Source organism: Sorghum bicolor, chromosome 4 (genome assembly GCF_000003195.3).
Source record: "Sorghum bicolor cultivar BTx623 chromosome 4, Sorghum_bicolor_NCBIv3, whole genome shotgun sequence".
NCBI lineage: Eukaryota > Viridiplantae > Streptophyta > Magnoliopsida > Poales > Poaceae > Sorghum > Sorghum bicolor.
In genome coordinates, this window is record NC_012873.2 from 52,922,869 (window position 1) to 52,943,066 (window position 20,198).

General features: G+C 44.3%; 2 protein-coding genes and 1 non-coding gene across 6 annotated transcripts; 2 read left to right on the forward strand and 1 right to left on the reverse strand.

Annotated features, from left to right (window-relative positions):
- On the forward strand, positions 3,422 to 11,335 carry LOC8068879 (ACT domain-containing protein ACR3). 4 transcript variants are annotated; one of them, XM_021459679.1, is made up of 10 exons: positions 3,422 to 3,648; positions 3,873 to 4,062; positions 8,705 to 8,751; positions 9,006 to 9,092; positions 9,187 to 9,232; positions 9,339 to 9,453; positions 9,565 to 9,632; positions 9,768 to 10,415; positions 10,501 to 10,602; positions 10,714 to 11,335. In XM_021459679.1, the coding sequence occupies exons 4-10, from the start codon at positions 9,034 to 9,036 to the stop codon at positions 11,056 to 11,058; spliced, it is 1,383 nt and encodes a 460-aa protein (XP_021315354.1). In that variant the 5' UTR covers positions 3,422 to 3,648; positions 3,873 to 4,062; positions 8,705 to 8,751; positions 9,006 to 9,033; the 3' UTR covers positions 11,059 to 11,335. The 4 variants fall into 4 exon arrangements, with proteins under 4 accessions (XP_021315354.1, XP_021315355.1, XP_021315356.1 ...); XM_021459680.1 differs by having other exon boundaries at positions 3,450 to 3,648; positions 3,873 to 4,066; XM_021459681.1 differs by lacking the exons at positions 3,422 to 3,648; positions 3,873 to 4,062 and adding an exon at positions 8,000 to 8,605.
- Positions 11,521 to 14,626, reverse strand: LOC8068880 (chaperone protein dnaJ 10). The gene is made up of 10 exons (XM_002453937.2): positions 14,126 to 14,626; positions 13,890 to 13,949; positions 13,687 to 13,769; positions 13,336 to 13,489; positions 13,098 to 13,227; positions 12,857 to 13,015; positions 12,596 to 12,774; positions 12,327 to 12,407; positions 12,055 to 12,219; positions 11,521 to 11,963 (listed from the first exon to the last, which is right to left on the reverse strand). Exons 1-10 carry the CDS (start codon positions 14,210 to 14,212, stop codon positions 11,889 to 11,891), a joined length of 1,173 nt encoding a protein of 390 aa, XP_002453982.1. The 5' UTR covers positions 14,213 to 14,626; the 3' UTR covers positions 11,521 to 11,888.
- TRNAF-GAA lies at positions 19,794 to 19,866 on the forward strand. Its single transcript has one exon. It is a non-coding gene; the product is annotated as a tRNA-Phe (tRNA).

A 20,198-nucleotide genomic window follows, 5' to 3' on the forward strand; every position in this document is an offset into this window, starting at 1 on the left:
TTATATCGAAGAAAGATCTGGTCTCACTAAAGCTTATCCGAACAGTAGTGCACAAGTGGTGATAGTCATGCATCCCCAGGCTTCAGCAGCAGTGCACTATTGTATAGTGGCGAATGGAGATGGAATCTGAATCTTTCGCATGCATCCACACAAATCTGGAATCTAAATCCTCCATGTATGTGCGCTTTCACTTGCCCGGCCCCTGTTTTAGATTCCGATCATCACAAGATAGCTGTGCTAATCCTGCCAGTTTCAGATAGATCATATCTCTTGTTTGTTCTTTTCTTTCACTGTATCACTAATAGTGACGTGGTCCATGTTTGGAATATTTGACTTTAGGATAACCCAAAATATCGCTTATATTAGCTATATATTTATTTGTGTGTATTAGCTATATATTTATTTATGTGTAGATTACTTGGCGTACAAATACCTGCCTTGACGTCTACAATCGTATAATAGTGCTGAATTATTCTCTCTCGCTCGTCCCTGTAATCATCGAGAGCGACGAGATGACGTGTTTTTGCTAAGAAAAAATTCACGGAACATCAAACAACGATGCACAAGACATCAAGGGCGCTCTTGCTCTGTTACGGTAGCCCAAAAAGCGTGAGTTGGTAAAGGAAAAAATATAGGTTTTAATTATGAGCTACTATAGTTTATTTGAAATATAACAGAGACAAAAAAAAATTAGATGGAAAATGCTCCGGAGCAAGAGAGCCGAAGCTGCATGCAGAAATAAAGCCGGTAAACCCTCCCAAACCAGCCAAGTGTCATACATGCATTCGCATGTTGTAGCTATACATACGCCATTTGTTGATGTTGCGAGTGCATGCGAGGATCATGTGATTAATTAATTATATCTTGCGGATTTTTTAGTGTTTAGATATAGATGTTATCTATATCACCAAGTAGAGATAGATATTATCTATAGCGCTGCTGTATCGTATCACCATCTATCTGCTAACAACGCCATGCGCATGAACAAATTAAACCGGGCCAACGCGGTTGTTTCCTTTTCTCTAGGCTATAGACTCAAAGGGCACAGACCAAGACAGGCTGCTGGATGGACATGGACAAATGAGATAATTAAGAAGTGTTGCACTCTTAATTAGAGGTAGAGCATCTCCAGGAGTTTGGTAAAACCACTTCCTATCTCAATTTTTTAGCAAAAAGAGAAAAATGTTTCCTCCAGCTCCAATAGTTTGGTAAAAAAAGGTACTTAAAAATAAAAAAGTTGTCAAATATCCTCCTCAAATCATAAGTTTGCAAAGTAGAGAAAACTCTCTATCCCTTTAGTAAAAGATATGATCGGCTCTAATAAACCAAAACAACAACAAATAAATATGGATCCTACTACAAATTTTTAAATTTTAGAAAGCTATTATAGATTACTGTTGGAGAAGAATAAAATTTAAAGTTATTATTTCTTTTATTAACTTGCTAGATCTATTGTTTAACAAGTAAATTATACCAAACTTCTCCAGATACTCTTAGTTTTTCAAAGAACTCATATTTTTTTTGAAGAATCTCAAAGAACTCATATACGACTGGGATAGTCATGGATACATCCATGCATGCATATATAGCACCGAATCGAAGCACGCGCATGGTACATCAGTAGACGTGGCATGCGAATCCTCCTTCACATCCTCACATGGATCGTCGGACCTTACCATGTTAAATATATCCTTCATGCCTTTCTCGCCGTGTGTACTTATCTTGCCACGGCCAGTCGGCCAGACACGATATATAGATTTTCCCTTGTTTAATTTGTTCTTTCGCTATAGCTGGGACATAAATCCTTTTCCTTTTTGCTGAGAAAGTTAAACAACCAGTAGTAGCTGGCCACACGTAAAAAAAATACAGCTGACCTGCAATCATTTTAATTCAGGGAATTTCTCTTTCTGCATGAATCTGCTGCCTACTGCCTTATGTCACCATGCCTGCTGCCATGGAATAATCCATTTCCATTGTGTCCATACATTTTTTTCTTTTGCCGCACAACGGCTAATAGAATACTACACCCTATATATTGTTTCCAGAGATGCTAATAGTGACATATGCGCACTAGCTAGCTAGCTCAAGTTTCCTATAGCATATTTTTTATTGCCACCCATGAATCTAGCTAGAGCCATTCCTTCTTTAACACAACATACAATTGAAAAAATGATGTCAATTTTCACGGTGGAAATAATTAACATGTATACTAGTCCTTAACTCCTTATAGGAGTTGGAGGGTTTGGGTTTTCAGAAAGTTAAAGTTATTCATGCATGAATGAGTGAGGAAATTCGTATCACTTTATATGTTATCTCAAAACCTTTTATTAGTTCGAATAAGTATGGAATAGTTTGTTTAACAATTATTAAAAGGAAAATGCCTAAATACTACAAAAACATAATCAAAAGGGTCATTACGACATTTTAAAGTAAATATGAAATTGACTCTTACAACATAAATTGTCATAGAAAATCAAAACATATTTATAAGCCTTGTATATTTAACAGTTTGTAGTTCAATTATACACATGATACCACAATGCTAGTAGGTTCTCATATATAAATAAAAATTTCCTAAATACTAGGGGTTGAACAGGGTGATCCATGGACCAACTTGAGATTTCCTAATAGCTTCTACATCATAAATATATTTTTTAAGAAAGTATAAACAAATAAAATTTAGACGAATAGTTTCACTACTTGACAATTGGCTATGCCAACAACCCTGGCCAATTTGGTGAGAGCTGTATGCCAGTAACCCTGGCTAATTTGGCGGGTAATGCCAGCAAAACCTTGGCCAATTTGGCAGGCTATGCCAGTGAGGCCAGTTGAAGTTTAGCAATAATTAACGTAAACTACTTAAAACTTTATGCGTTACAATTTTGTCGTCGCTCGTGTGATCATAGCTAGTAAGTTACTCAGTAACAAGATGAGATGAACTGTAACGTATCACGACACGGTGTCAATTCGATGGGTTGTTGACTTATACGCTGTCATTCTCTCCCTTGTCGTGTAGCCGTAGGTGATGACGTGTTTTTGGCGAGAGAGCTCTTACGTTACGCAATACACATGCAAGCCTTTACGTACGTACCCCCACCCCCCATGGATCTTTTCAAATATGCGCGCCAAAATTTTATTTTGTCGTGGTCACAGGTTGTTGAGAACAAGAGAGAAAACCACGTCGTCATACGCCTCGCAGATTCACCGTATATAGTATGCTAGGACATCGGCCACGTCATGCTTAGTTGTACGTAGCTGCTAGCATCGTCGACCAACAGCATCGCCGCGATGTGCCATGGTTGCCTGGCACCCACCAATTAATTGTCGGACGTCGCTCACAGCTTTGATCGCGCGTGGTTTCCTCCGCGCTCGCGACACGAACACCACCATGGCGAAGGTTGTTTCTTTCCTCTACAATAGAGAGAGGGAGGAGGAGGGGGGGGGAGATGGGTGCCCCTCCCAGCTAACCTTGGTTGAGGACTTGAGGTCATGTGTGGTGGCACCTAGCATTTACAGGGCCCTATATAATAACAGCCCTAGAGGAGGAGGAGGAGGGAGGGGGGAAGACTACCGGAGAGACGGTGCGGTGTGTGGCATGGCATAGCTAGAGCGGCATCAAGTGGCGGCCACACGAAGGGCTGGTGACTGGTGAGTGACCTGACTCTCTGCCCTCTTTCTCTCTCTCTAGTTGCTAGGCACTACTAGGAGCGAGGAGGAGGCGGCCCTGACCGGCCCTCTCTCTCTCTGTCCATCCGCTCATCCATATCTCCCTCCCTTTTGCCATTCCTTTTTTTTCTCGATTTGATTCTTCCACCCCCCTGGTGTGTTCCCTCGTTCCCCCCACCCACCTTCTTCGTGTTCGTGCGATGTAGGAACTCGCCGGCGGCGGGCATCGATCGAAACCGAGCAAGCGAGCACACAAGGATCCCAGCCAGGCAAGCTAGCAGAGGAAGGAAGGAAGGAAGGAAGGAAGGAAGGAAGGAAGCGGCGGCCGATCGATCAGAAGGCTACCGACGACGACGCAAAAAAGGCCGGATCGGACAGACGAGACGACGACGAGAGGTAGGTAACAACAACAGCTCGCTCTTAATCGACCCTCGCGTCGTCGTCTGTACGTTCCTCCTCCGATTCATTCATTCATCCATCAGTGCCTCCTCTCGCCGGCTCAGAATCGAAATTCTAGCTTGGACGGTCGACGATCGGCCGGCGCGGCCGCAGCCGATCGACCGAGCTGGCATGTTTCGTTTTGTGTGGTGGGGATTTCCGTCCGTCGTGTAATCGTACTAGGTGCTCTCTGGATTGGGAATGCTGCTGCTGGCGGTTGTTATCGCCTCTCCGTCTCCGGCCGGGTGACGTACGGCTGATCGACGAGAGAAGCAGGTAGCCTGCCCGCAGCCCGACCGCGTGTCCCTTTCGAAACCTCGTGTGTTGCGGGGTGCTGCTGCTGCCTGCTGTGTCTGTGTCCGCCCCCTCTCTCCTCCTCTCTACCGTCGTCTACTGTGATCGATCTGATGATGATTGGATTGGTGTTGGTGGTGTCGCTGACGAGCGAGGTCGCGTCGCGGTCCCTCACGCGGGCCGTCTCACCTCCGCGAATGAATGAAAAAGAGGGGGTTTAATAAGGATAGTAGTGTCCGTTATGGTTAAGTTGGGAAGGCAATTGTTTATTAGTGTTTGCCATTGACCGCTCTTTTATACTACTTTTTTTTTCCCCGAGCTTCGGTTTCATACTGTGGATAGTAGTTTTTCTTGGGCGTACTATACTAGCATAATATTGGCAGGCATTTATTTTGGTCGGGTTGTCGAGTGTGAGCGACGGCGACGTAGAGAAGGGGTGGCGGCGGCGTGTGTAGTGCAAACGAAACGACGAATGCCACCCCAGCCAGAGCTAGAGAGAAAGAGAGAGACGACAAAATGCTTGGACAAGTCACACCCCATGACGCCGAGTGGCCACCCCGAGCGGCAGCGGCGGCGGCTACCAACCTAGCCTACGCATAGGCCCAGGCTGATATTGAGGAGATAATCATGAGATGAGACAGCCGGCACCGGCAGCGCGCACGCCCACCTGCAGTCTGTCTGCAGAAAGCGGCCAGCCTTTTCTTCGGTTTCTGCGGGGAAATTCGTCGTCGTCGTCGTGGGCTCATCAAACAAGGGACCTGGGTGCCTAGCCGTCGTAGCACAGCCCGCTGGCATTTTCGCGTCCGTCTCGGGTCCCGCTGGGCCATGCATGGCCCATGGGGCCCCAGCCGTGCCGGCCAGCGGCCGGGCCACGTACCATATATACGTGTGTGGACGCGGCCGCTGCCCACTGCCAAAATTTGCCAGATCGAGTGGCTGGACCAGCAAGCAGTACCCGCATCGCATGCCAACAAATCCTCGTGTCGAGCTCGCGAGCGTGTACAGATACTGTGATTTGTCCTACTATAGTCCCAACACCAGCGGCGAGCGAGACCACGTGACGTCAAGCTAGCCAGGCAGGAGGCTCCTGCTGCTGCTGGAGGCTGGCTGGCTGGCCGGCCGGCCATGTCCCATGTGAAGAAAATCGAAACGTGACGACTTGCTTGCTTTCCAAGGGGACCCTGTACGGTGTACCTCACCGTCGGCGGCGTTGGGGACCGGAAGCACTACTGTCTACTGGCGTCCGTCCTCCTCTGCCAACACGTACGTACGTACGATCGAGTACGTACACGCCCTCACTAGCTAGCTCATTCACCACAGCTGCTTGCTTGATTTTGTCAAGTCGTGTTCGATTCAACTACTTCTACGTACACATAAGATTCCGGCTCAGGGCTAGACTAGCTAGCGCGATCGCTCTCATGCATGCATGCATGAGCATGAGCATGAGCTAGCTAGACGGCCATGACGACGTCCTATTTATCCCTGACCCACTTGTTGCCTCTCTTGCTCATTCCTGGCGCGGCTCTCCCTCTCCATGCCCCCGCTCATTCCATAGCCGTCGTCGGTCGTGGTGTGCCACCGCTCTAGCTAGACCACCACCTTGTGTGACAGGCGATCGGCTTTCCTTCTAAGGCAAGTGGTGGACTTCAGATATTCCAAGTTTTCCAGCCCTGGACCCTAACTAGCTAGCCAGTATAGTAGTCACCTTGGGCTTGCTCACTTCAGCTCCACACCTATATATGGATCAACTCATGGTGAAGCTACAGCTATATATCTTTTTTAGATAATAATGTCTTCATAAAGAGATGGTCTGGTCTGCTATATAGTGAGGCGCTCTAGGCTCGAGTTTGGACTCGTAGTGCAACGGTCTATTATCAACCATCGTTAGAAGAGAGCGGTGATTGCTGATCTGTTATGTCAGCCTCATATCATTTTTTTTCCAACTTTAGGTTTAGAGAGGCCTATGTTTTTGTCAGAGCCATGCCAACCACTAGGACTGGTGGGACGGCAAAGCTCACCATGGGCCCAGGCTCACAAACACCACCTTAAAGCCCCTGCTCGAGTGATAGGCTCTTGTTACTGAGCTATCATGCCACCTCGGGCCGTCTCTATAATTTTGAGGGCCCTTGTGCAAGCAAAAGGGTAATGGCCCATCAACACTTATAGGCCCCTTAACACCGTGGGCCCCCGGCCGGGCTGCCCACCCTCTAGAGACGGCCCTGATTGCCACCTTACTGCAGCCATATATAGCCCTGATGGTAGCTCAACACTGAATATAGGCAGATGGCTTTGTTTGGTTCTCAATGTGGCCTTGCCTCACCTCACCTCCACTTGGTGCGCCGGCACGAGCAATGAGAAGCTCGTGTGCATAGGAGAGCTGTTTTGGCTCTATCAATATGTCTCCATCAATACTAGTGAAATCGCTAGCTGAGGTGGATCAGAGAAAGAACAAAAAAAGGCTAGTACATTCATCTGTATGCGTGAAATAATCAAAGAGAGTAGAGACACATAGTTCCTTGGGAGGTGTGTGAGCCTAGCTAGCGGCTGTTGAGTCGCTAGTGAGTGAATTTTTGACACTCTTCCACATAGGATGTAAATCGAGCTGAGCCAATGACATCATCATCCCCTTGGGGACGCCCTCACGGGACCAAATCAAATCTTTTATCCACGTAGTCTTTAAGACGCTTAGGAACGAAAAGCAGACATATGTCCTCGCTCACCATCCTCACTCGGCAAAACTTAATAGTGCCTAACGAAGGAAACAAATAGTTATGAGAAAAAGTAAACTTCGTCAAATAAGGAGAGAATTGGCCGTTTGACCGTCAAACATGATTACACGGTCAAGAAAGGGTTGGTGATCAGTATTTTTTCCTTTTCCAATAATAAAACCTTTTTATTTTTTTTTGGATCAGAGAAAGAACACAAAAAAAAGCTAGTACATTCATTTGTATGCGTGAAATAATCAAAGAGAGTAGAGACACATAGTTCCTTGGGAGGTGTGTGAGCCTAGCTAGTGACTGTTGAGTCGCTAGTGAGTGAATTTTTTACACTCTTCCACGTAGGATGTAAATTGAGCTAAGCCAATGACGTCATCATCCTCTTGGGGACGCCCTCACGGGACCAAACCAAATCTTTTACCCGCGTAGTTTTTAAGATGCTTAGGAACGAAAAGCAAACATGTGTCCTCGCTTACCATCCTCACTCGGCAAAACTTAATAATGCCTAGCGAAGGAAACAAATAGTTATGAAAAATAGTAGAATTGGCCATTTGACCGTCAAACATGATTATACGGTCAAGAAAGGGTGGGCGATCAGTAATTGTTTTCCTTTTCCAATTTATAAAACCTTTTTCTTTTTCTTTTTTCTTTTTAAACAAAGCCACGTGAGATGGCCAATTACTGGCCAATGGGGTAGCCCAATTGAGCCAGTTGCAGCGGGGGGATATATTTCTGCTGGTGGCCGCGCGCGCACTCACTTTTGGCGCGAATCTGACGGCGGGACTAAAGCGCTTGTCATTTGCGCGGCCAAAGGCATTTTCGCGCTTCTTTATTATCGGCGTCCAGTCACCCTGACGTGGTTCCTGATTCCTCAGTGCCTATTTTATATTCTATTCTACTGCACTGCATATCGACCCTGCACTGCACAAGCACAACCCATTGCCGCTGATTGCTCTCCTCCCGCCGGATTGGGTCATATTCCTGCCGCCATCCACCCATTGCTCTTGCTGTGGCTGTTCATTCGTCGGTCTGAATCCATCGAAAAAAACTCGCAGCCACCACATGCCAACATGAGTGCGTGCGTGTGTATGATATCTTTATTATTGCTCTCTAGGTCTCCACTTTGTTCGTCGCCGATTCGCCGGAGCCCAAGAGGGTGGTCGCCGCTGTGCGGTCTGAGGTGAAGGAGATCAGTGCCTGCCTGCGCCTTTTATGGATGTGGTGCTGTAGCCCTGTAGTAGAGACTAGAGAGAGGTCGATCTATCGTGTCATCCATCTCCGACCACAACCACCGTTGTTACCTGGTAGTTGCATTGAGTGGCTTTGTTATAGCTACTACTCGTAGCCTTAGGCCCCCCCGGTTCGATCGATCGGTCCACGGCCGGCTAGCTGCGATGTGCTCTTGTCTGGTGAAGAAATATGCAAGTGCTTCCTCCGCAGTTCTGCGCATCTGTGTGTTCTTCTAACTGTCTGAATTCCCAGCCTAGTGAGTGAGTTCAGAGCTTGCAAGCAGTGCAGCAATTTCATCCGTTAGTTCAGATGTCCTTGCTCGGAGACCGATCGACAGCAGCTAATGGCTTAATTTCCAGGTGATCTGAGGTGAGGAGCTCAGGCTGAAAGAAGAATCTAGTGAAAGGTATGTTTGTTCTCTTGTCCACAATGATTACACCTTCTTTACCAAGGAATTCACTAGTGCTGGCCAGCTTCTCTGTCGTCGAATAATTGGATCCCAAGTCTCTGCTCTCAATGATTGGCTCGGATTGTCATATATGCATGGTTGACAACTTGACATCGAGTTACAGCATCTTTGCAGCTAGCATGACATTGCTAGTTGCTGATAGACGATGCTGAGATGGTGATATTTTGCTCATAGATTTGTTTGTGTTTCAGTGGAAGGATCGATTCACCGATCCTGAAGATGCTGCCCTACTTTGATCCGGACTACGACAACTTCAACCAGCGCATCAACCCTCCAAGGTCTCTTGCTCAATTGTCGTCCAATTAATCTTTCTTCAGTGCTTGTCAGGACCTCTGCTACTTCATGTGCTTACAGACGGTGATGACTTTGCAGGGTTTGCATTGACAACACCACATGCACCGACTGCACCTTGGTGAAGGTAAGCGGCATTTCTGACCTCTTCCGCTAGCTCCAGTGGTAGATTACAGAGTAGTAATGTTCCCGATCGAGAACCATCTCATCTTGTGCTTGCCTTTGAAATGCAGGTTGACAGCATGAACAAGAATGGCATTCTGCTGGAGGTGCTGCAGGTCCTGAGTGATCTGGACCTCCACATCTTCAAAGCCTACATCACCTCTGATGGTGGATGGTTCATGGATGGTAAGATATATATACTACTCCCTCCGCGTTCTACTTATGTGTCGTTGTTGCAACTCATATAGTTCAAGTTCAACTGGAGTCATATATACCATGTGTTGCAACTTGATGCAGTGTTCCATGTCGTGGATAAGCAAGGGCAGAAGATTACTGATGACAAGACCATCAAGTACATCGAGAAGGTTGGCAAATCCTGCAACGATTTTGTGCCAATGAAATTTATAGTGTGAATTTTACCTTTTTGACAGTTCAATTCATCAACTAAGCAACGCCGAAAGAATGAACTCAAACTTGTTCCATCAATTTCTTGACTTCAGGCTTTGGGTCCAGAGAGCAATTTGCTGTGCCCAAAAGCCAGCAACAAGCAGGGGAGGTCTGTGGGGCTGCACTCCATCGGCGACCACACCGCCATCGAGCTCAAGGGGCCCGACAGGACGGGCCTCCTCTCGGAGATCTTCGCCGTGCTCGCCGACCTCCAGTGCAACGTGCTGGCGGCCGAGGTGTGGACGCACCGCATGCGCGTGGCCTGCGTCGTGTACGTGAACGACGTGGCCACGGGGCTGGCCATCGACGACCCGGGCCGCGTGTCCCGGATCGAGAACCGGCTGCGCCACGTGCTCCGCGGCTACGGCGGCGGCGGCGGGGGCAACGACGACGACGACGGCAGCGGCGCGCACGCCAACTTCACGGACGCCTCCTCGACGCCGCACCACCTGGACCGGCGGCTGCACCAGCTCATGCACGCCGACGTGGACGTCGCGCCCGCGGCGGCTCTGGCGGCCGGTGGACAGGGCGACAGGCCGGAGGTGACGGTGGAGCACTGCGAGGAGAAGTCCTACTCCGTGGTGAACGTCAAGTGCAGGGACCGGTCCAAGCTGCTCTTCGACATCGTGTGCACGCTCACGGACATGGAGTACGTCGTGTTCCATGCCGCCGTGTCGTCCGAAGCCAACTACGGCATCCAGGTACATACACATAATAGTCTCAATGCAATGCAATGCAAGCAACGTTCATGAAGCTTTTCCTTTCCTTCCATTGTTCTTGTTCCAGGAGCTGTACATCCGCCGCAAGGACGGCAAAACGCTTCTGAAAGACGAAGCAGAGAAGGTGATCAGGAGCCTGGAAGCAGCCATCTCCAGAAGAGTATCCGAGGTACAGAGTTCATCCTGTCTCTTGCTCAGTCTCAGAGCAATTCTACTTCTACGGGAACACGTTCTGTTGTTGGCCGCCGTTGCTGACGCCGGCGCCGTACGCTACGTGCAGGGCTTCACGCTGGAGGTGCGCGGCAGGGACAGGGTGGGCTTGCTGTCGGACGTGACGAGGGTGCTCCGGGAGCACGGGCTCACGGTGAGCCGCGCCGACGTGACGACGGAGGGAGGGCAGGCCACCAACGTCTTCTACGTCCGGGACCCCTCGGGCCAGCCGGTGGACATGAAGACCGTCGAGGGGCTCCGGGGTCAGTTTGGCCAGACCGCCATGCTCAACGTCAAGAAGGTGAGTGTGCCTGCTGCGGCGGTGGCCAGAGCGCCCGAGCCGAGATCCAGCGGCGGCATTGTCAGGAACAGCTTCTTCTCCTTCGGCAGCCTCTTCGCGAAACTCCGGGCCTGACATGCTGGGTGGTCAGGCGATTCAACTCCCATTGTGTGTAGCTGGTGTAGAAGTAATGACCTGGAGAACTAGGGTAGTGGGCTAGTGGGGTGGGACTTGGAAGGGGGAGATAGAGAGAGACAGCAAGTGTATCTCTATGTGGCAGCTGTGGTGGTTGTACAGTTCATAAGGAGCCTCAACCAGAATGGTGGTTTTCTGTGGATGCAGACTGCTTGTTAAGGGTTCATCCCATCTGTGCAAAATTTCATCCAACATGCTCATCTGTTGAAACTGTCTCTGCATTTGGCTCTGCATGACTTCCAACCTTCACCCATGTTTGAAACAGGAGCACTTGCACCATTCTCTAATGCTAAGAAGTCTCATTGAAGAGAACAAGCTACTATTCCCGTATATTCTGACAATGACAGCCGGTGTATGAACTTACAAAATATTTGCAGACAGAATACAGTACGCCCGACAAAAGGATCAAAAGTCGATGTTCATACCTGAATTTCCCATATCATTTTAGGATCAGAAATGGATTTTTACAAGCACTTGTTCTTTTCCTTCTTTTTTTTTTTTGACAACATCAATAACAACCAATTACATAAGCACAACACCATTCAGTTGGATCTATTTCAAAAAAGGAGTGGAGGTCTACTGTTCATGGGAGAGAAAATGAGGATCTCTGATCTGTTGGTCTGATCACCAGAGCTCAAGTAGCATCTACATGTGCATCCTTAAGGCAAAAGATGGCAACATATGATCCATAATTCACACTGTTCTGAATCATATGCTTGACAAAAGTCACGAACCTTTGGAACATCCGTTGGTACCTGCCTCTTTAGGACTCATTTGCGGGGCTCGAAATCATCGTCAACATCATAAGCTGGGTTGCATAAGCATCGGAACAGCCTGCCGATTCCCTGCACCACAAACATACAAACTTTTTACTGAAGATTTCAACACATAAAATCATTGAATATATAACAATTACACGGGTGGCTGGACAATTGCCTGAGTAAATGCAGGAGTCCGGTATGGCACTGTCCGAGCCAGGTCATCGTCTGAACTTTCATCTGAGCTGCTGTCATCGTCAAGAACTGTTCGTTTTGATGGTCCTGATGGACCTGGTGCTGGTGCTGGTGCTGGTGCTGGCGCTGGCAGTGCCTCCTTTTCCCTCTATTCATGTTTTAATTGACATTGTAAATGACAGTTTTATTGGTCTAACTGTTGATGTAGCACATATAGCTATATAAATTGCATTAACGAATAGGCAATCACTGTACCTGAAATATTTTCCCCAGAATTCTCAAGGCCGTTGCTCGGGCCTTCAGATCCTCTTTCTTGACATTGTTTTCGTATAGCACCTAAAGAACAAACTTGTCAAATTAAATAAGATTGATTTGCTGATAATTTGAACAGATAAACCTGGAATAGAGACTATCTGTAATCCAGACAGTTGTCGCACTTTTTTTAGTTAAAGGAAATTTTATTCTGAAGCTACGAACACATACTGCTCATACTTTATACAAATTGGATACCTCAAGACACATACCATTTCACAAACATGCAATAGAGTCATTTCAATATCCACAACATTCAGCTTCCACAGTGAGCTCATCATCAGGTCCTTGTTCATCCTCATCTGCAAGTCGACATCCTGCTCTGTGGCATTGCTATCCTTGTTACTCTGCCGGCAGGCCTCCTCTTGCAACTGCAACAGCTGCAGGGCCCCTGCATTTCTCCTTTTGCCCCCTCATCAGTCAGCAATTTTAATCATCTGAGCACAAGCTGCTACAAGAAAAATGTTTTTCACCTTTCGCTGCTGTGATCTGCGACTTCCACAGATGGCCCTTGTTCCTCACCCACTCGGCCACAAATGGCACTCCTAGGTACACGGCCTTCTTGCCAAGCTCCTTTGCTGCTTGTCGAGAATAGATGTATCCAATGGTGCGAAGAATATCCAACCCAGATGCTGCAAATGGACATTCACAATGAGTTGAATTTGCAAGAACATATAAACAACAAAAATCGTTTACTAGGATCAGAAGACTGACTAGTGCTTGAGAGCCTCTTTGCCTCAGCTTCAGCACGGTTAGCAAATCCTTCTTTGTCTCCACGAACATACTGAGAGAGGAATTCCTTGAGGAATCTAGCTAGCTTTTCCTCTCTTTCCCTTTGTACATTCTTGATCACAATAAAATAAAGTGAAACCAACAGCATCACATCAAAATTTGAAGTACTACAGTATCATCAGTAGAGATAGAGGTCATTGTTTTTACTTAGTCAGCTAACCTTGAGCCTATCCTGAAGCTTTTCAGGGCTGTCATTATCGTTTGTCAACTCCGAGGAAGCCATTGTTGCCATAGCAAGATGACCAATGTAGTCCTCGAACAGCTCGCTCCCGAAAAGAAGGGTAAACACCACAGTACCATCCAGTATGTTCTCCCTAGGGGGAAAAAAAGAAAAAGTTGGACAATCAGTATTGATCCAACATAACATGACCACCATATCAAGATTTAGCTCCACTTACTACTAGTATATAAGAGTTCTAAAGTACAGATTGCTACTGAGTTATATCATTCTCCCATTTTTATTTTAATTTTAATTTTTGGAAAATACCATCATGGCAACTATGGTATCTACCTGGATATGCTGTTCTTGCCGTAGCCGTCGTAGGCCTTCCTCTGCAGAGGGTCACTCAGCACCTGGTAAGCCTCTCCAAGAGCCTAGGAATCATCCACAGAAAGAAAAAAAAATCTCAGCTTGTCAGTACATCATACATCTACTCCACTGAATCAAGTCGCTATCCAACAAGAACATGGATTGAATCAAGCTGCAGTGAGAACCTGGAACTTCTCGGCCGCGTGTGGGTCGTTGGGATTCTTGTCAGGATGCACCTGTCTCGCCTGAACAAAGAAACGGAATAATAACCCCTAACAACACATGAAGATATACAGTACTTTCCGAAATAAGCAGGAACCATAAGGCATTTGCTGTTTTTGGAGCTAGGAACCGAAAAATTCAGCAGAAGCGGCAGAGAGCAAGAAAACCGGGGCACGGGGGAGCAGAAGATTAGGCGGACCTTGATGTAGTAGGCCTTGCGGATCTCGTCGTCGGATGCGGCGGGGCAGACGCCGAGCACGTCGTAGTACTCCGTCTCCTTCGCCATCGCCGGCGGTGCTGCTCCCTCCTAACCAAGAACGCCTAAGCAAGATGCAGGAGGCCTGCAGCCGAGCAAACCATGGACAGACACAGGAGACCGAGAGGGAGGAGCAGGCGACACAGCTGACTGAGCCAGATGGAAGGAAGGAAGAGAGAAAAGGCGCATCATTCATGGCGCGGGGAAGGAAAGCAGGAGCCCGTCCCCACAGGCCCATCTTTCCAGTGATGCGCACGCAGCGGCGGCAGAGCTGGGCAGCGCGAGGTGCGCGGGGCGTGGCGACGCAGCCAGCTGCCAGCCGCGGCGGAAGAGAGAATCCCTTCCCTTAAACAAATGCCTGCGACGCGCCGGCCGGCGCGAGGTGATGGTGGACCTGCAAGGCTTTCAACTACAACTAGTGATCTCCCTCCCTCCCTCTTTTCTCCTTGGATTAGTGGATCAAGAATTCAAGATCAAATGATTACCACTACAGCTACTTTTCTCCCATCCATTTTTTTTCTCTCTCGTCTGCTTTGATTCACAATCAATCGAAATCTTTTCGTGTTGTTTACCTCGCCTTTCTTTGATTTCCTCTTTTTTTTTATTGTTTGTTAGAATTTTTTTTCTCCGAAAATTATTTGTTAAGTCTTGTTTCTTTCACTTTCTGCTGCTGTCTTTCGCTTTTGCCTCCCTTCTCCAGTGTCAGCTAACAGATGCTACGAATGGGGTGTATGATTATGGCTTGTGGTCGCCGCATTGCTTGCGCAGTGCCAGGAGTAAATAAATCATGTTAACTTATCAATTTAATTTTTTTATCAGTTTATTTAAGACTTTCAGATAGAGGATGTTACGGCTCATAAAAGGAAAAGCAGATGTTATACAACCTTCATCCTAAAAAGAATGCAACTATAAGTTGCTTGCTACGAAAAATGGTTCATGTTTGATTAAACTTTTAATAAAAAATATTCATATTTATAACTTTAAATTAATTTATTATAAAAATATATTGTTAATATAATAATATTTATTTAATATCATAACACATTGATAGTTTTTAATTTAAATTAGTCAAACTTAAGCTACTAAAATATAATACTATGTTAGAATTACACTCTTTCTAGAACGAAGGTAGTGTCAATCAAAGCTCATTTCAAGTTTCAATAGTTGTTGGTTGGTACTTGGTAGAAACTAATCTATTATATTTATTTAGCCCTTGTTTACTTCCACCCAAAATCCAAAAACTTTTCAAGATTCCCCGTCACATCGAATGTTTAAACACATGCGTGAAGTATTAAATATAAACGAAAATAAAAACTAATTGCACAGTTTGGTCGAAATTTACGAGACGAATCTTTTGAGCCTAGTTAGTCCATAATTGGACAATAATTACCACAAACAAACGAAAGTGCTACAGTGTCTCGAAAAAATTTCGGGAACGAACTAAACAAGGCCTTACTTTTATAAGAGGTTTATTTTGTTTGTGGAGAAAGATACCGTGTGTCGTGATAAATCTTACATCAGAGTTTTATTGTTGCTTAGTGGGTAGAGAAAATGCCACAATACATGCAAGATAGTCATAGTTGGTGTGGGGAATGATAAGACACTCAGCTGCTAGCAAGGTTTTCTAGACAATAGAGAGATTCTAATGCCTTGTTTAGTTCATTTCCAAAACCAAAAACTTTTCAAAGTTTCTCGTCACATCAAATTTTGTGGCACATGCATGGAACATTAAATATAGATGGTAACAAAAACTAATTGCGCAGTTTACCTGTAAATTGTGAGACAAATCTTTTAAACCTAGTTACTCTATAAATAGACAATGTTTATCAAATAAAAACAAAAATGCTACAATATTGAAATACAAAAACTTTTCGGATCTAAACAAGACAATTAGCTTTGTCACTATATACTTACTTCAGGCACCAGATAACACTTGATCTGCTAAGCACTGTTGGTCTACGGCTCTACGTTGTATCGAGATGTGGGGGATTACAAGGAACGGATAACGCTGATACCACCTAGTACTTCCTATCTCTCAATCATAGGATATGAGATAAATAAGTACTATTAAATTAATTATAAAATATATTAGTATAATAAATTTATTTGAAAATATAAATCTCATTAAACTTAGATAAATTTAAGAGGGAGGGAGTACATCAGCCACGAGTGGCACGTACGGTGAACGATTACGGGTCTTCTCAGAATATGCACGTGGAGCTGCCTTTGCACTTTGGGTCTTTTTAGTTCATAAAAAACAAAAAACTTTTCAAGATTTCGTTACATTGAATTTTGCGGTATATGTATGAGACATTAAATATAGACAAAAATAAAAAACTAATTACATAATTTACCGATGAATATTTTGAGCCTAGTTAGTCCATGATTAGATAATAATTATCAAATAAAAACAAAAATGCTATAGTACCCAAGATCTAAAAATTTTTGCAACTAAACAATGCCTTGGTTCACGCTACTGTGGTCTTGTTTAGTTCCAAAATATTTTTAAAAAATAGGTACCGTAGCACTTTCGTTTGCCAACTAAGTTTAAAAGATTCGTCTTGTAAATTATAGACAAATATATAATTAGTTACTTTTTTATCTATGTTTAATACTTCATCTATGTATTGCAAGATTAAATATTATGTTGTCCGTTTTGCAGAATAGATAAGAAAATAAACACTACCAGTTGTATGTACTACCGTCGATCACAGCCCTGCACCCGGCCAACTCCTGAACTCTCGCTCCAGCCTGAGATGTGTCTGTCAAGAGTATGAAAATTTGTTAGGTGTGACATTGAATATTTATTCGGATACTAATAAAAGAAACTAATTACATAACTTGTTTGAAAACGGTAAGATAAATTTATTAAACCTAATTAAGTCACTATTAGCATATGTAGATTACTATAACACTTAAGGCTAATCATAGATTAATAGGCTTAAAAAATTTGTCTCGTGATTTCGAACCAAACTATTCTCTCCATTCCAAATTGTAAGTCATTCCAACAATCTTGGAGAGTCAAAGCATTTTCACGTTTGACCAAAATTATAGAGAAAAATACTAAGACTTGTAACGTAAAGTGAGTATACTATAAAAATATAATTAAGAAAAAAATCTAATAATACTTAGTTAGTACCATAATAATAATTATTTTATAATATAAATTTAGTCGAATTTAGAAAAGTTTGACTCTCTAAGATTCTTGAAATGACTTACAATTTGGGATGGAGGGAGTATGTAATTAATTGGTTTTTTTATCTATATTTAATTTTATATATATGTCTAAAGAATTGATGTGATGGTTGAAAATTTTGGTGGAAAAACAAGGCCCGATGTGTCTCGGTGTCTGTCAGTGTCAGCCTACGCCCGTGGGCCAACACGACACGAGGCAAATTCAATGGGCCAAGGTTTTGTTTAATTCATTTTAAAAATCAAAAAAAATTTAAGATTTTTTTTGTTACATCGAATCTTTAGTATTAAATATAGATGAAAACAAAAACTAAATACACAGTTTTACCTGTAAATTGCGAAATAAAATTTTAAAATCTAATTAGTCTATAATTGAATAATATATTTACCAAAATAAAACAAAAAATACTATAGTATATGAACCTAAAAAATTTTGGGAACTAAACAAAGCGCAAGTGAAGCTGTGTGTCGATGCCGATCGCTGACGGTGAGTAGGCGAGTTCATTCGGTCGGTCCCATCATCATGCGTGTCAGCGTGTCTCCGATCCCGTTCCCGTATCCTACAGCCTCGCATGGATCGCGCGTGCCACATGCCCATGCCTGTACGTGCCTGCAAGGATCCCCACTCCATGCGATGCACGCGTTCCAGTTGGGGGGTTTTGGGGAGTTTGACGCACCGGTCGTCGGTTGTCATGCACTGGCACCTGCATACTGCATTGCATATAGCGTTCTAGCTGGTTCTGCCACGTCTACGTCCATTTGACCAGTACGTGCCCAACAGTAGATTCGAATCAATCATTCTGTACAATATCAAATTATTAGTGGGTGATGAACACCGGTTAATCAGTCCTTTTTCCACGCCTAAAGTCCTGAACTGGAGGCAGCACTTGTTGAGCAAAGCCGCGCCTTCGCTACACCTTTTCTCTTTCTTTTTTCCCCTTTGATGGAAAGACGCATTAGCTAAGCACTTCGGTTTGTCAACACAGCCGGCCACAGCATAGCTAGCCGATGCTGAAAATTATCATGCCCATGCATGCCACCTCTTTCCGATGCCTGGAAAACCATAAAGCACACAATATCAGCATCGATGCTGAATTCTTATGGGACCAACTCAACAATAATACATGATTCTTTGATATCTCCCGTATTCACCCGAGAAGAAAATAGTAATTTATTCACTGAGGGTTGATGCATGTACATGACTCGAGTAGGATTTTTTGATTCCAACTGCGTCTCCTGCAGTGGTATGCTTCGATGTCTAGATCTCTCTCTTCATTCAGAAACCGGTTGCACACTACGTTATGAGTCTTGGGGGAGGGGAGGGGGCGAAGAATCATATCATATCAATTTGGTAGACAAAGAAAGGGTTTTTGCTATGTACAATAAGACGACTCCACTTAGACGGTGTAGCAACAACTATAGATGTTTCCTATAATTAACTTGCTAATAAATTTAGCCAGTTAATAAAATAAATAGCAACGAATTTACTTTTCTCTATAATAGTATTTTATATTAGTTTCCTAAATGATTGGGAACCTTAAACTATTTCTAACCAACTAACTTTTTAATAATAGTTTCTTTGTCTATTATTGCTTTCTCACCTGAAACACTTTATTTTCTTAATAGACTTTTGCATCCAATTTACTCTGGTCTTCCGGGAAGAACATTAGACAAGGAGCGAATACAAAGTTTCTATATTGCCTACGGTAATTTACATGTTGGAGGGGAGATTTGCCAAGCTCTTATTTTAAGGGGTTGTTTTACCCAAACTGTTGGAAGGATCTTTTTTCTCTTTTTGCCAAGAATCCAAATAGAAAGTTCATTTAGGAAATTCCTAAAGTCTCTCTTAAATCCAACTCACTCATTTTCCCTTTTGGAAAAGAAAATATTGGATAGGAGGATTATCATTTCAGCGTAGCTAGAACTGCCAATAGCCTTGAGAGTTGAGACGTGCAATTTGTTGTGTGGTACTCGTGCCAATAACAATAAGCTAGTTGGTTTTGTTGGATTTAATCGGTATGGCCCAACCTTAAATTAGGAGTAAATAAATTCTAAAGTCTATAACAAATGTTACTGTAGTAAAAGATTAATCTAGTATAGAAAATTGACTAGGCTTAAATGGGTGTGTATAAATCAAAAGTTTAAGAAAGGTGGAAGGCGATCCACGTATCGGTTTGTGTGCCAACGCGAAAGGGCTTAGTGGTCCATAAGATGAGTGGACGCCGACCAAGATTTTGTAGCTCTAAAACTCAAATCAAGAATGATAGAGTGAGAGATGATGGACTAAGGAACAGAAGATGAGTGCTGGGGGAGACAGTTTCACAAGATATTCTTAGGCAGGCAAGCCGTGTGAAGTGTTGGAACTACCTTGACCTTGAGTTTACGATGTATAAAAACTAAGTTTGATCGTAAATCAATAGCGGGGATAGCTCAGTTGGGAGAGCGTCAGACTGAAGATCTGAAGGTCGCGTGTTCGATCCACGCTCACCGCATTTTTTTTGTTTTTTACCCGTTTTTTTTTAAAAAAAACACTTAGATATTTCTGTTTTCCTTTTTAAACCCATTCACACTTTGACCAAGCTTTTTTTATTTTTAAACCCATTCACACTTTGACAAAGCGTGTTCTCGACTTCCCATTTGTGCCAGTGGTTCTGGTTGGAGTTTTCTGTCATTTTTTCTTGCTATTTTTTCTTTTTTATTAAACCCATTCACACTTTGACCAAGCGTGTTCTGGACTTCCCATTTGTGCCAGTGGTTCTGGTTGGAGTTTTCCGTCATTTTTTCTCGCTACAAACCATGAGTGATTGTTTCAATCTAGTAGTCA

What these genes read in the sequence shown, in the direction of transcription:
- LOC8068879 (XM_021459679.1), top strand. Translation starts at nt 9,034, where the DNA reads ATGCTGCCCTACTTTGATCCGGACTACGACAACTTCAACCAGCGCATC. An exon ending in CCGACTGCACCTTGGTGAAG is followed by an intron (nt 9,233 to 9,338) that starts GTAAGCGGCATT and finishes TTTGAAATGCAG; the next exon opens with GTTGACAGCATGAACAAGAA. An exon ending in TCTCCAGAAGAGTATCCGAG is followed by an intron (nt 10,603 to 10,713) that starts GTACAGAGTTCA and finishes CGCTACGTGCAG; the next exon opens with GGCTTCACGCTGGAGGTGCG.
- LOC8068880 (XM_002453937.2), bottom strand. Translation starts at nt 14,212, where the DNA reads ATGGCGAAGGAGACGGAGTACTACGACGTGCTCGGCGTCTGCCCCGCC. An exon ending in GCAAGGCCTACTACATCAAG is followed by an intron (nt 13,950 to 14,125) that starts GTCCGCCTAATC and finishes TTCTTTGTTCAG; the next exon opens with GCGAGACAGGTGCATCCTGA. An exon ending in GGACTCCTGCATTTACTCAG is followed by an intron (nt 11,964 to 12,054) that starts GCAATTGTCCAG and finishes TTTGTGGTGCAG; the next exon opens with GGAATCGGCAGGCTGTTCCG.